Below are 14,436 nucleotides of genomic sequence, written 5' to 3'. Positions count from 1 at the left end.
TTCCTCGAGAATGTCAGGCTCTGTTCAGACATCTGAACAGCACAACAAGGGCTTTTATTCAAGTGTTATTCAACAAATAAATATTCTGAAAGAACCGTTCAACTGCTTTCAGTTGCTCATTTCCACAGTAGCTCATCATATTTTTCATACAGTGTATGACTGTGGTATTCTTGCCCTGCAAGCCACAATGCTTTCCATACACCTATGCCACCTACAGTTCCATTTATGATATTTGGCTGATGCTCTTATCCAGAGTGACTCTCATTTGAATCAGGTGAGTGAATATAGTGTAAGTAGTCTTCCCTTAAAGACTCTTTTGTGAGTTTGGACCAATGCCATCAGCAGAAGACACCAATCAGACTCCCTTCTGATTGGTGGAGCTAGGAATGAAAGATATGGCTAAGAGTTAAAGAGAGGTGACGGGGTGGTGGTGGGTTGTGAAAACCTATTGGAAACACGTGAGATGGATCAATGTTTAGAAAGTTAGATTGAGATGTTTTAGAAATCCACTGTTGGTGTAGATCGGTGGACTTGCCCAGCCTGGGAATTACACCCTAGTCTGCCACAGAGGCCTTTTTTTCCACTGCACGGCCAAATGGCTCCCGAGGCTGCGCTGTATCATTCTGCACTGGTACCCATTAGATCGGTTGCAGCTTATTTTTCCATTTGCAGTGTTGCTAAATCAGTGCCAGAAGGTGCACTGCGTTTCATAATAATTACACTACAACTTCTAGGCTAAAGCTAGCTAACTCTCAGAGGCTGTAATTCACCTGTTAAATTTGTGTAATCTGCAGCCATGAATCACACTCATCTATATAGATGTAGTATGCCAAATAATGTTGGAATCCACTTAAAACAAATCTGATCTGAAACTGAATGGGGTTTGATGCAAGTGGTGGCGACTTCGGCCTGCAGCTAGGTCTATGCTAATGGCTAGCCGTGGTCCTGGCGTAAAAGACGATATGCAGTCACAAAATCATGAACATAGTCCAGCACAACTGTTAAACATCCACTTTTAATACAAAAACCTTGTACTTTGCTTTTTAGTGTTTGCATTTCGAAGGTAATATTAGCTTCAACTAAGCATTGTTGAATGTAATATGGTAAACTTTATTATGCTACAGTGTACTTGTCGCCACTCTAATGAGGAGCACCAACATTTGGAACTATTCTTGTACTTATTAGATGTAGTATCTGCCATTTTTTTGTACTGGAAATATAAAAACAGAGGATCTAGTGGCACAAAGGTGATTAGAATTTGGAACCAATCAGCAGATCCCAAAGCCATTAAGCTCTTCTATCGAATGGTTCTGCGGCCCCAAGCATGGTTAACAAAATCCGGGTCCAGCCCGGTTTGTAAGTGTTCTGTGCCATACTGTGTCCACTTGGAAAAGCCACCAGAACAGTTACCCTCCGTGCTCAAAACTGTTCGGACTTAAAGTGACGTGTTGTGACCCACTACACTACACCAACCACTTCTACAGAGGATGCTGTCCTCCATCCCGTATTATTGTTTCCCTAATTGAGGGAGTGATCTTGATCTTCATCCATGGAAAAAAAAGTACACACTTTTTTAGTACTGGGACATCTGCTCATTATTTCATTGTTTCTTCTGAAATCAAGAGCTTTTGTTGAAGTATCTATCTCTACTGGCTTTCTACTAGATTGGCATTAGGCATGAGCAGGAGTGCTGCCAGGGATTTTTGGGCCCCATGAAATATATTACACTGGGCCCCAACACTGGGCCCCTGTCAGTCACAGGCCCTGGGTGTGGTGCCAATAGGTTCATGTTTATTATCTGCTCCAGAGAGAACCATTGTTCATGTACTAAGGAACTTGATGGACATCAAATTTGAGATGCCAAGAGATAATCCTACAATTGAAGAAACGGCTGAAGTCCATCTCTGGCGCCAATAATGTGTTGATGTGTTGAAACCTTATGTTTTCTAGATTGATAATTTGGCTTTGTCTTCATGAGGTGGGAAAGGCAACACAGAGGGTTCAACTTCACGGTGAGATGTTGTAGTTACCGAATGGTGCAGTATTGAAGAGGACTGTACAGGACACAGGACTCTACTTGTCACTGTGTTTAGTCATAAAAGACCTGGCAGTTATTCAAACTGGCTGCAGCTAGTAAAATTGCTCCTTAAGGACTGTTTGAGAATGGACAACTGCATATGAAACATAACCCAGAGAAGGAAAACATTGCATCATAACCGAATAAACCCCTTGTGTGTCATGCCTGTTCTGAAGAAACTCCTCGTGGGTTTTTAGGAGACTTGGCAGTTACAAATGATTCAACTCTTTCCAGTGATAGTCGCCATGGGCTTATTTACTCCTATTCATGAAGAGCCCAGAGACCCTGGGAGCGTCATGTATGATGGCTCGGATTAAGTCTGTGGCTGGACTTGCATTTAACTCATGCATTTAAACATATTTGGGCATTCTAGTTAGAACTGAACTGAGCCGACTATTTTGTTCGTCTGGAGTCTGGGTCGGCCCCCTCTGCTGGTGAGTGACGGAAAAAAGGGAGGAGAGGGGGTGGAAGTGTGTATATAGGTACATAAGGGGCTTAAAGTACAAGACGAGGAGTTTGGGGCATGGCCATTCTTCTGTAAGAGATCTGGAGATCTTGGCCATTCAACTTTATGATATTCAGTGGTATTACAGAATTAGAAATATAATAATTTAAAAGAGTGTTATTAAAGTTCATATACATGCCTGGATCAAAATGTGCCAGTTAGTAGAGCATGATAAATGAGATGTTTCCTTTGCCTTGGAATTATCTTTGTGGTGTCTTCTGCCAGAATAATCTACGCCAAAACAAGTTAGGCTCCACAGTGTCTGTACATCACAAACACACATTATCTACGTCATAGCACACATCTTTAAACATACACTATTTCACACCTTTCACCTCAAAGTAATTTTTTTACAATGTATGTTCTATGTTTCCATATTAGCGGGTTAAAGAACTGAATGCGTAGTGCTGAATGCTGATTGGGCGAGGGGAGCAATTTCAGATTCGAGGGTGTTATAAAGTTCTAAGTTGAAAAACATAGGGGAGTTCGGGCTGGAGGAAGGTCAGGGTGTGCAGACTTGGGAGATAAGTTTTATTTTGATTCTTTGGAAGTAGTTGTGAGTGATAGTGAATCTGGGAAGACATTCAGTGCTCACTGGGATGATGGGCTCTTTCTTATATTTAGCATGATTTCTGTCTTGATTTATATTTTTCTTCATTTTCTATCATAAAATAGTTTTTGTCCAGTGGTTTCATCCAAAAAAGTGTCAGAACTACCATGGGACCTGATTTTTCCACATCACAAGGAATAATTATTCTCACAATTTCACTATTTATTCAATATCTTACGCTTTCAACATTTAATTATGTCAGAACTCCACTAAGCCAACAGTCAGTTCTTGAAGGTGATTGTGTTAAAAGCAGGACAAATGGGCAAGCATAAAAATCTGAGCCACTCAGACAAGGGACGAATTGTGATGGCTAGCTTAAGCTTGCATTCATTAGATAGGATGTTTACAGACATTTAAATGTATAGCGTAGCTCTCTGAGGTTACTACTAGGGGGTATGAAGTTGCTTCACACTCACACATCTCTATTACATAGTGGTTCTTCTATGGCATTAGAACCATGACTCAAACTATTGTTCATGTACTAAGAGACTAGATGGACATCAAATATAAGATGCTAATCCTACAATTGAAGGAGCGGCTGAAGTCCATCTGGGCATTGGGTTGATGTGTTGAAACCTTATGTCTAGATTGATAATTTGGCTTTGTTTTCACGAGGTGGGAAAGGCAACACTGAGGGTTTAACTTCATGGTGAGATTTTGTAGTTACCGAATGGTGCAGTATTGAAGAGGACTGTACAGGACACAGGACTCTACTTGTCACTGTGTTCAGTCATAAAAGACCTGGCAGCTATTCAAACTGGCTGCAGTCAGTAAAATTGCTCCTTGAGGACAAGCATATGAAACATAATGGGACAAATTGTGATGGCTAGGCGACGAGCCACAGCATCTCCAAAACCTCAGGCAGGTCTTGTAGGGTGTTCTTGGTATGCAATGGTCAGCACATACAAAATATTTGACCAAATCTTCATTTGATTGAGAATCTCCAAGGGATGTGCTGGACAAACCAGACTGATCTATGGAGGCCACACCTCACGACTTACAATGTATTGTTTTGACAGCATTATAGCCTATGCAATATTAGTCAGGTGTTTTTAATGTTATGGCTAACTGGTGTCTGGACCAAAAATCATTTAAATTAAGTCTCACAAGGATTTACATGGTTGACAGCCATCTCTGACATCCAGTGCTTTTTTGGTAGCAAGCTCACTCACTGTTGAGTGATAACCGATTAGTCATTAGTTGCAATTAATGAATACATCACAAACTAAATATCAAATATCAAACTAAAGCTTCAGGATTTATTATATGATAAAGAACAGTATAATGTAATGGATGCTTGTATGCTGAGAATACATATTTTAAAAAGCTGTCAACATGAAATCCGTGGTGTCTGAATATCATATTAATATTATTTGAGAAATACTTACATGTCTACATGTTAGGGGTCAGTCTACTATGCAGTCTGTTTGCAGTGGTACCAGGTATGCGCAAGCAGTGCTTGTTCTTTGTCAGGTCTTACCCTAAAATAGAAACACATCTACAGATTAACTGTGCAGCGCTTAATTTGTTGTATATTAGACTTTCCAAAGGCATCCAGTGGAAAGTAGTTTGCTTTTGGGTAAACTTTGAAGAAAATTTAGAAGACAATGTACCTAATTCTTTAACATTTGAACTTCAATCCTGTTTCTTGTTTTCTGCCTTAGACAATTACACTCCATGACTAATCGAATGATCATAAATGATCATAAACAATATCAGAAAAGGAAATGTCAGTTCTGCAGTTTTGCACTGGTTTAATTTGGGTGCAATTCAGAAAACTGTAGCATGTGGAATTTGAACCTCTAAGCTTAGCTGATTATCGCTCTGGGATTTTCTGTCCGTGGGAATATGTTTTATTCTCTCTTTGTTACCCAAGGTAAGATACTACCCTGTTTCTTTCCTATCATTATAAATATTTTATCATATTGCAACTCTGAATAATTGAATCCATTTAATAGAAAAATATTCTTAAAACATAACTGTATATGCATGGAGTATGAGTGTATATAATACAGTATGTGTGAAATAATTTGAATGTTACTTGATTTGGATATTTGGACATATCTCATGTGAACTCATTTTACATATCTCCATACTCTAAATCAGAGCACTGGATTAAGCATGTTGAAATACTATAAAGAAACATCAAGAGGGTACATTTATGAAAATGACAAGCCTGTTTATATTTTTCTATTCCTACTTCTCATTTCTTTACAGGTACAATGAACTCAACCCTGTGTAAGAGGCATTTATCCATTGTTGGATTTTTCTCAGTGGCTGCTGTCTTTACTATGAGCTGTGAGAGCAGCAAAGTTCTGGTTTACCCGATGGATGGCAGTCATTGGGTGAACATGAAGGTGCTGATTGAGGCGCTAAACTCCAGGGGTCATGAAATCACAGTGATTCGACCCAGTTCCAGCTGGTACATCAACGAACATTCCCCTCTGTACAAAACGATCACCGTTCCTGATGGAATTGACAGCCTTGGCGACTTCATTAAGGACAACCTAAATAAGATGGTGAAAATGCAGATAAGGAAGAGCTCCACTCTGGCATTTCTGAAGGTTCAGATGAATTTCTTCTCCATGCTTTCCAGTGCACATTCTATTGCATGTGATACAGTGAGTGCAATCATTGAGGATAAGGAGCTAATTAAGAGACTGCAAGACGAACAGTATGATCTCGTTCTCACAGATCCAGCCATCACAGTTGGTGTTGTCTTGGCCAGTTACTTAAAGTTGCCTCTGGTACTGAATGTGCGCTGGATCATGAGTGGTGAGGGTCATTTCGCCATTGCACCTTCACCACTGTCCTACATACCGGTACCAGGTTCTGGTCTCTCAGACAAAATGACTTTCAGTCAAAGAGTAAAGAACTTCCTTTTCTATGCAATTATCCTTTTCCAGGACAAATTTGTGGTGGGACCTCATTACAAAGCTCTATGCAACAAGTACTTTGACAATGACTGTGACATTGTCAGCCTTCTCCAAGAGGCCGATATTTGGCTCATGAGACTGGACTTTGTATTTGATTTCCCCAGACCCACCATGCCCAATGTTGTTTACATGGGTGGGTTCCAGTGCAAGCCCTCAAAGCCCCTCCCTGAGGACTTGGAGGCTTCTGTGCAGAGTTCAGGAGAACATGGCTTCATCATCATGTCTTTGGGAACACTGGTAGATGGTCTTCCAGCTGACACAGCAGAGGAAATTGCTGCCGTGTTTGCGAAACTTCCACAGAAAGTGATCTGGAGGCATCTAGGACCTAAACCTTCCACCTTGGGAAACAACACCCTGCTGGTGGACTGGATGCCACAGAACGACCTCCTGGGACACTCGAAGATCAAAGCTTTTGTGGCCCATGGAGGAACCAATGGAGTCCAGGAAGCCATCTACCACGGAGTGCCCGTCCTCGGTATCCCTCTGTTCTTTGATCAGTTTGATAACCTCATGAGGATCCAAGCAAAAGGAGCAGCTAAAATTCTGGAGCTGGCTCAGCTGAACGGCCACAATTTTGAACAGATGCTACTGGAGGTCCTCAATGACGCCTCCTACAGGATGAACATGCAGAGACTCTCCAGGCTACACAGGGACCAGCCTATGAAACCTCTAGACACTGCTGTCTTCTGGATTGAGTATGTTATGAGGCATAAAGGAGCCTCTCACCTGCGGACAAAGGCCTACAGGATGCCGTGGTACTCCTACCATTCTCTGGATGTGATGCTGTGTCTGCTCAGTATAGCAGCAGTGATTGTGTTGATGACAGTAGCATTCATCAGATACGTGTGTTGTAGCGCTTGCTGTAAAAGAAAAGTGAAAAATGAATGAATTACCTCACTTCTCAGTGTTTTTTGGCACCCAGATTTAATAAACTCCACTAAATCATGACAGTTGTGCTTTGGAAAGCGACCTTTGCAGTCTGTTATCTAGAATTAAATCTGTCAAACAATTAAAAAAATGAACTGCAATGACTCACATTTGCTGTGCATTCATTTATAGTTTAAATGTAAGTAATTCATAATTTAATTAATTTATTTATTGTTTAATTACTATATTGAATTTCCAGTGTCAACAGTGGCACACATGCAATACCTCCCAGTGCCCTTAAAGTCCCCTTAAAGCAACAATTGGCGTCAATAGGAGTCTCTGTGAACCCCAGTTCAGTTCCACCAGCAGCGAAGAAGAAGCAAGCAGGCTCACACACATTGGTCAGTTTTTAGCCCTTTTTGGACAGGATTACTTTTACATGGGGAGGTGGAATAATGTAATTTTACTATAGGGTGTCTGTAAAATTTTATATTATGCAATATTCGTTGATATAAAAGATGATTGATTCACATTGGATAGAAAAGCTCAGCATTAATGACTGATGGGAGTCTTTACTTAAAAACAAACAAATGCTGATAAAAATATAACCCACTTACAGTAATAATGAAATTAGAAGCTAAATGTTTATTACATGTATGTAGGCTAGAGGGTACGCCAGCAACCGTTGCGCCAAAGAAAGACAGAGAATGATTTTGGGGTCTTTGCAGGATATTGGATGTGCAAGGTGGTGTGCAAGCTGCATTACCATGTGCTGACTGGTGTGCCGGATGGTGTGCCGGACGGTGTGACTGCTGCATTTGAATATGCCAGGTGGTGTGCAAGCTGCATTACTATGTGCTGACTGGTGTGCCGGATGGTGTGCCGGCTGCTTTTGAATGTGCTAGGACTTTTTGAACAGGATTACTTTTACATGGGGAGGTGGAGTAATGTAATTTTACTATAGGGTGTCTGTAAAATTTGATATGATGCAATATTCGTTGATATAAAGGATTACCAATTCACACTGGATAGAAAATCTCGGCATTAATGACTGATGGGAGTCACTTGACGAAGTCAATGTCGGCTGTCCTACTGCTGGATGGTTTTGATATTTTCCAATTTCAAAGAATCAAATCGAATTCCATCACACTCAACAACACAGTGCTGGATCACAGATCTCTAGATTAGCAATGCGTCTTTAGGCGCCTCATGCGTTTTTACGCAGATCTTGGGTACTGTATTGGCTCTGCTCAATGCTTTAATCAGCTTCTAAATGGCACACTGTTTATCCATGAACAGCTCTATGTTCCTTTTGAACAATTAATGCCGTGATCACAGGTGAAACCCAGGACTGAAACCAAGAGTAAACATTCAAAGTCATGAACTGTTTAAACAGTCAATCACATAACTCGAATTAAACAATGACATCATTTCCTCCAGACTAGAAACACATTCATCACAACAAACGAGCTTTTATTATAGAAGCAGGAGTGATGACGTACCGTAGATGATGGTAGATGAAGAGACTGTGTCACAACAAACAGGAACTTTTAAAGATGAATGTCTCAAAACTTAAACTGGAATTCAGTTGAAGAAATCATCTTTGGGTGTAACGGGGTGTAGAAACCAGAAATGTGTGTCCTCTGAAAGAAATCTAAAATCTTCTGTGCATATAAGTCATATGAAAGCAATTCTCTTTTACAATCAAAAAATCAATCATTTTGATCCTACATTTATGCATGCGTCCACTTAATGCCTTTTTACCCTCAAATGCATTTTCAAACTATACCATGCTGGAACTTGGAATGTTTTTAAATAAATAAATGTAAATACAATTTTAGGTAAATATAAATTCAATCGAAAGCACCTCTAATTTACTGATCTCTGCTTAAAATCTTGTTTATTAATAATATTTATTTAACAATAACAATGACAGCAACAATAATAATAAAAAAATAGTAATTATAATATCAAGAATGATAATTATAACAACAACCACAATAATAATAATAATAATAATGTTATTATTATTATTATTTATATGAAGAAAAAGGAGAAATTAAGAAACAGCAGAAGAAGAAGAACAGCAATAATAAAATAATACAAATATTAATACTTATTTAGTATTTTAAATCAGATAAAATTCTTATTTATTAAATACAATATATATACATCAACAATTATATACACATCAATTATTATTATTATTATTATTATTATTATTATACTATAAATAATAGTATTATTAAACTACTAGTAAAATAATCCAATAGAAATGTTAAGAATCATATTTATTTTATTTTAAAATAGATTTTATGTATTTAAGACTATTTAAGAATATGTTTAAAACTAAAATCTATATTCTTATTATTATTAACTTTTTTTTATTATGAAACTCTGTTTTCTTCTGATTGCTGGTTTTTCTGTCGCTGTTAAGATCATATGTCTCCATAAAGAACAGTGGAGTGAGCTCAAACTCTAGAACATCATCAGCTATCAATCGATCAGCTGATCAATCCAGGACAACTCACACGCTCTCAAAAACTGCTCACAAACCTGCACCAACTTCTACTTTCTCTACGATTTCACCTCCATCAGCTTCTACAGGTGAGTCCAGACTGCATTCCCTGACTGTTATTGAGAGTTTTCTGATATTAGGAGAAAAGAACAGAATCAGAGTTTATAAACAGGGTTTACCTGTTATTATTATTATTATTATTATTATTATTAATATTAATACTACTACTACTAATAGTAATAATAATAATAAACAGATAATTTTTTTTATCTTAATTCATGAGTAATGGGGATGGACAGTATTTCCAAAATTTCTTGTTTACATAAACTCTATATGCTACCATTGGCACTGTGGGGTGAGAGAAAGACAGAGTTAGTTAAAGAAGTGGACCTTGCTGGCTGGGGAGCATCCTGTACATATAAAGCAAGCGGCACACCAGTACATCTTAAAGCAGCAGGCACACTATCCAGCACTTCCTGAGGCAGCTGGCACACCATTTGGCACATTCAGTATTTTGCTGCCACACCATCCTGCACATTCAAAAACATTCAGTACGCCGTTGCAGCATATGTAAAAGCAGCTGGCACACCATCCGACACACCATCCGCTGTTTATTAAAGCAGCTGGCACAACAACGGGCACATCTGAAAGCTGCTGGCACACCACGAAGCACATACTAAAGCAGGGCTTCATCTGGCATCAAAGCTTTAAACACAGCATCCTGCACATCCTAAGCAGATGGAAAACCATGCGTACTTTCTAAGGCAGCTGGCACACCATCTGGAACATTCAGTATTTATATACAGAGACATCACCCAGCATATTCAAAAGTGGCTGGTACACCATTCAGCATATGTAAAAGCAGCTGGCACACCAGCCGGTACACCATCCGGCATGTTGAAGCAGCTGGCACAACAACTGGCAAATCTAAAAGGAGCTGGCACATCATCCGGCACATACCAAAACAGCTGGAACACCATACGCCACTTACTAAGGACGTTGTGTTTACAGCTTTACGATATGCCAGATGGAGTTCTGCTTTGGTATGTGCCATTAATGTTCCAGCTGCTTTGGAATATGCCAGGTGATGTGGCAGCTGCTTTTAGATGTGCCAGCTGTTGTGTCATCTGCTTTAACATGAACCGGATTGTGGTTTACCGGATTGTGTGCCAGCTGCATTTTCATGTGCTGCATGACGTAGCTGCTGTTTTTCAATGTACTGGATGATGTGCAGACAGAATATTGAATGTGATGGTGTGCCAGCTGCCTCAGAAAGTGCCGCATTATGTGCCTGCTGCATTAAGTTAAGAGTAAGAGTGATTAAGAGTGCTCATCAGTAGAGCTGAACTTTTCACATCAAGTGCGTTTTTACGCATTGGGTGCGCTTTTACGCGTCTCGTGCGTGATTACGCATTTGGTGCGCTTTTACGCGTCTCGTGCGTAATTACGCATTTGGTGCGCTTTTACGCGTCTCGTGCGTAGTTACGCATTGGGTGCGCTTTTACGCGTCTCGTGCGTTTGACATTGAGAAAGTAGTCAGAAAACGCACCGCTCCACTTATAACCACGCATCACTGATCTTAATAATCTCATTTATTAATAAAATGTAATTTAACAATAACAATAACAGGAAAATTATGTTAATAATAAAAAACATTACGTCCAGCACACCAGTCGGCACAACAGTCAGCACATGTTAATGCAGCTTGCACACCACCTGGCACATTCAAAAGTAGCCGGCACACCGTCCGGCACAACAGTAGGTACATTTTAATGCAGCTTGCACACCACCTGGCACATCCAATATTCCACCGGCACACCATCAGGCACATTCAAAAGCAGCTGGCACACTGTCCGGCACAACAGTCGGCACATGTTAATGCAGCTTGCACACCACCTGGCACATCCAATATCCCGCTAGCACACCATCCGGCACATTCAAAAGCAGCTGGCACACCATCCTGCAGAACAGTCGGCACACTGTCCGGCACAACAGTCGGCACATGTTAATGCAGCTTGCACACTACCTGGCACATTCAATATTCTGCCGGCACACCATCCGGCATATGTTAAAGCAGCTTGCAAACCATCTGTCACAAGCCAGCACACCATCAGACACATTCAACAGCAGCCGGCACACTGTCCAGCACAACAGTCGGCACATGTTAATGCAGCTTGCACACCACCTGGCACATCCAATATTCCACCGGCACACCATCAGGCACATTCAAAAGCAGCCGGCACACCGCCCGGCACAACAGTCGGCACATGTTAATGCAGCTTGCACACTACCTGGCACATTCAATATTCTGCCGGCACACCATCCGGCATATGTTAAAGCAGCTTGCAAACCATCTGGCACAAGCCGGTACAACAAAAAGCACATCTGAAAGTTGCATCCTGGCACATCATCCGGTACATGTTAAAGGGGTTCTCTGGGTCGGTGCGGTCACTGTTTAAATTTTTTTTTAAATGTTTGTTTCATTATCTTCTCAAAGGCACGCTAATGACACCATCTATAAAGGACTAAAGGAGCGTGTGTCAGTAAGGTAGGGGATCTTGTGTGATCTGCAGGAGTGTATTTTTCAGATTTAGGAACTCATGTTTGATTTAGTCACGTGTTTGTTTTCATCTACAGATGTTGCAATTTAGTCTGAGCTCTCGCTCTCATTTTTACACATTCTTGATTAATTTTTACAAATGTAAAACAGGCAGCTATAACCAACCTCCCTCCCTCATGCTAAAAACATCTAATCACCTATTTATAGCACGCTTTTTGTCTTAACAATGTACCGATGGTGTGCCGGCTCTTCAAAAACTGAAAAACTCTTCAGAACTCTTACAGTCTCCTCTCATCAAACAAACAAGGGGTGCCAAGTTCTTTACCGTATCTAGATGATAAATATGAGATGATAGATCAGAATTTCAGCTTTTATTCACTGACACTTACTATCAGTGAATAAAAGCTGAAATTCTGATCTATCATCTCATATTTATCATTTGACTTCAAACCTAAACGTCTTCAGTGAAGAGCAAAAACAAAAGACCCAGTAGATGTTGTGTTTTAAGTTGTGTGTTTTTTTGGCCAACCAGCATAAAACAGCTGGATAATTTACTGATCTCTGCTTAAAATCTTGTTTATTAATAATATTTATTTAACAATAACAATGACAGCAACAATAATAATAAAAAAATAGTAATTATAATATCAAGAATGATAATTATAACAACAACCACAATAATAATAATAATAATAATGTTATTATTATTATTATTTATATGAAGAAAAAGGAGAAATTAAGAAACAGCAGAAGAAGAAGAACAGCAATAATAAAATAATACAAATATTAATACTTATTTAGTATTTTAAATCAGATAAAATTCTTATTTATTAAATACAATATATATACATCAACAATTATATACACATCAATTATTATTATTATTATTATTATTATTATACTATAAATAATAGTATTATTAAACTACTAGTAAAATAATCCAATAGAAATGTTAAGAATCATATTTATTTTATTTTAAAATAGATTTTATGTATTTAAGACTATTTAAGAATATGTTTAAAACTAAAATCTATATTCTTATTATTATTAACTTTTTTTTATTATGAAACTCTGTTTTCTTCTGATTGCTGGTTTTTCTGTTGCTGTTAAGATCATATGTCTCCATTAAGAACAGTGGAGTGAGCTCGAGCTCTAGAACATCATCAGCTATCAATCGATCAGCTGATCAATCCAGGACAACTCACACGCTCTCAAAAACTGCTCACAAACCTGCACCAACTTCTACTTTCTCTACGATTTCACCTCCATCAGCTTCTACAGGTGAGTCCAGACTGCATTCCCTGACTGTTATTGAGAGTTTTCTGATATTAGGAGAAAAGAACAGAATCAGAGTTTATAAACAGGGTTTACCTGTTATTATTATTATTATTATTATTATTATTAATATTAATACTACTACTACTAATAGTAATAATAATAATAAACAGATAATTTTTTTTATCTTAATTCATGAGTAATGGGGATGGACAGTATTTCCAAAATTTCTTGTTTACATAAACTCTATATGCTACCATTGGCACTGTGGGGTGAGAGAAAGACAGAGTTAGTTAAAGAAGTGGACCTTGCTGGCTGGGGAGCATCCTGTACATATAAAGCAAGCGGCACACCAGTACATCTTAAAGCAGCAGGCACACTATCCAGCACTTCCTGAGGCAGCTGGCACACCATTTGGCACATTCAGTATTTTGCTGCCACACCATCCTGCACATTCAAAAACATTCAGTACGCCGTTGCAGCATATGTAAAAGCAGCTGGTACACCATCCGACACACCATCCGCTGTTTATTAAAGCAGCTGGCACAACAACGGGCACATCTGAAAGCTGCTGGCACACCACGAAGCACATACTAAAGCAGGGCTTCATCTGGCATCAAAGCTTTAAACACAGCATCCTGCACATCCTAAGCAGATGGAAAACCATGCGTACTTTCTAAGGCAGCTGGCACACCATCTGGAACATTCAGTATTTATATACAGAGACATCACCCAGCATATTCAAAAGTGGATGGTACACCATTCAGCATATGTAAAAGCAGCTGGCACACCAGCCGGTACACCATCCGGCATGTTAAAGCAGCTGGCACAACAACTGGCAAATCTAAAAGGAGCTGGCACATCATCCGGCACATACCAAAACAGCTGGAACACCATACGCCACTTACTAAGGACGTTGTGTTTACAGCTTTACGATATGCCAGATGGAGTTCTGCTTTGGTATGTGCCATTAATGTTCCAGCTGCTTTGGAATATGCCAGGTGATGTGGCAGCTGCTTTTAGATGTGCCAGCTGTTGTGTCATCTGCTTTAACATGAACCGGATTGTGGTTTACCGGATTGTGTGCC

At 39.4% G+C, this 14,436-nt stretch overlaps 1 protein-coding gene across 1 annotated transcript; it reads left to right on the top strand.

Moving 5' to 3' along the window:
* Positions 1–5,049: 5,049 nt before the first annotated feature.
* Positions 5,050–7,016, top strand: ugt5d1 (UDP glucuronosyltransferase 5 family, polypeptide D1). The gene is made up of 2 exons (XM_072658296.1): positions 5,050–5,068; positions 5,410–7,016. The coding sequence occupies exon 2, from the start codon at positions 5,415–5,417 to the stop codon at positions 7,014–7,016; it is 1,602 nt and encodes a 533-aa protein (XP_072514397.1). The 5' UTR covers positions 5,050–5,068; positions 5,410–5,414.
* Positions 7,017–14,436: the final 7,420 nt, after the last annotated feature.

The sequence above is a fragment of the Salminus brasiliensis genome, chromosome 16 (genome assembly GCF_030463535.1).
Source record: "Salminus brasiliensis chromosome 16, fSalBra1.hap2, whole genome shotgun sequence".
NCBI lineage: Eukaryota > Metazoa > Chordata > Actinopteri > Characiformes > Bryconidae > Salminus > Salminus brasiliensis.
The sequence above is the reverse complement of the archived record's forward strand: the minus strand, read 5'-3'. Positions and strand labels throughout refer to the sequence as shown.

Excerpts from the sequence above, each read along its gene's own strand:
- ugt5d1 (XM_072658296.1), top strand. The coding sequence starts at position 5,415 with ATGAACTCAACCCTGTGTAAGAGGCATTTATCCATTGTTGGATTTTTC.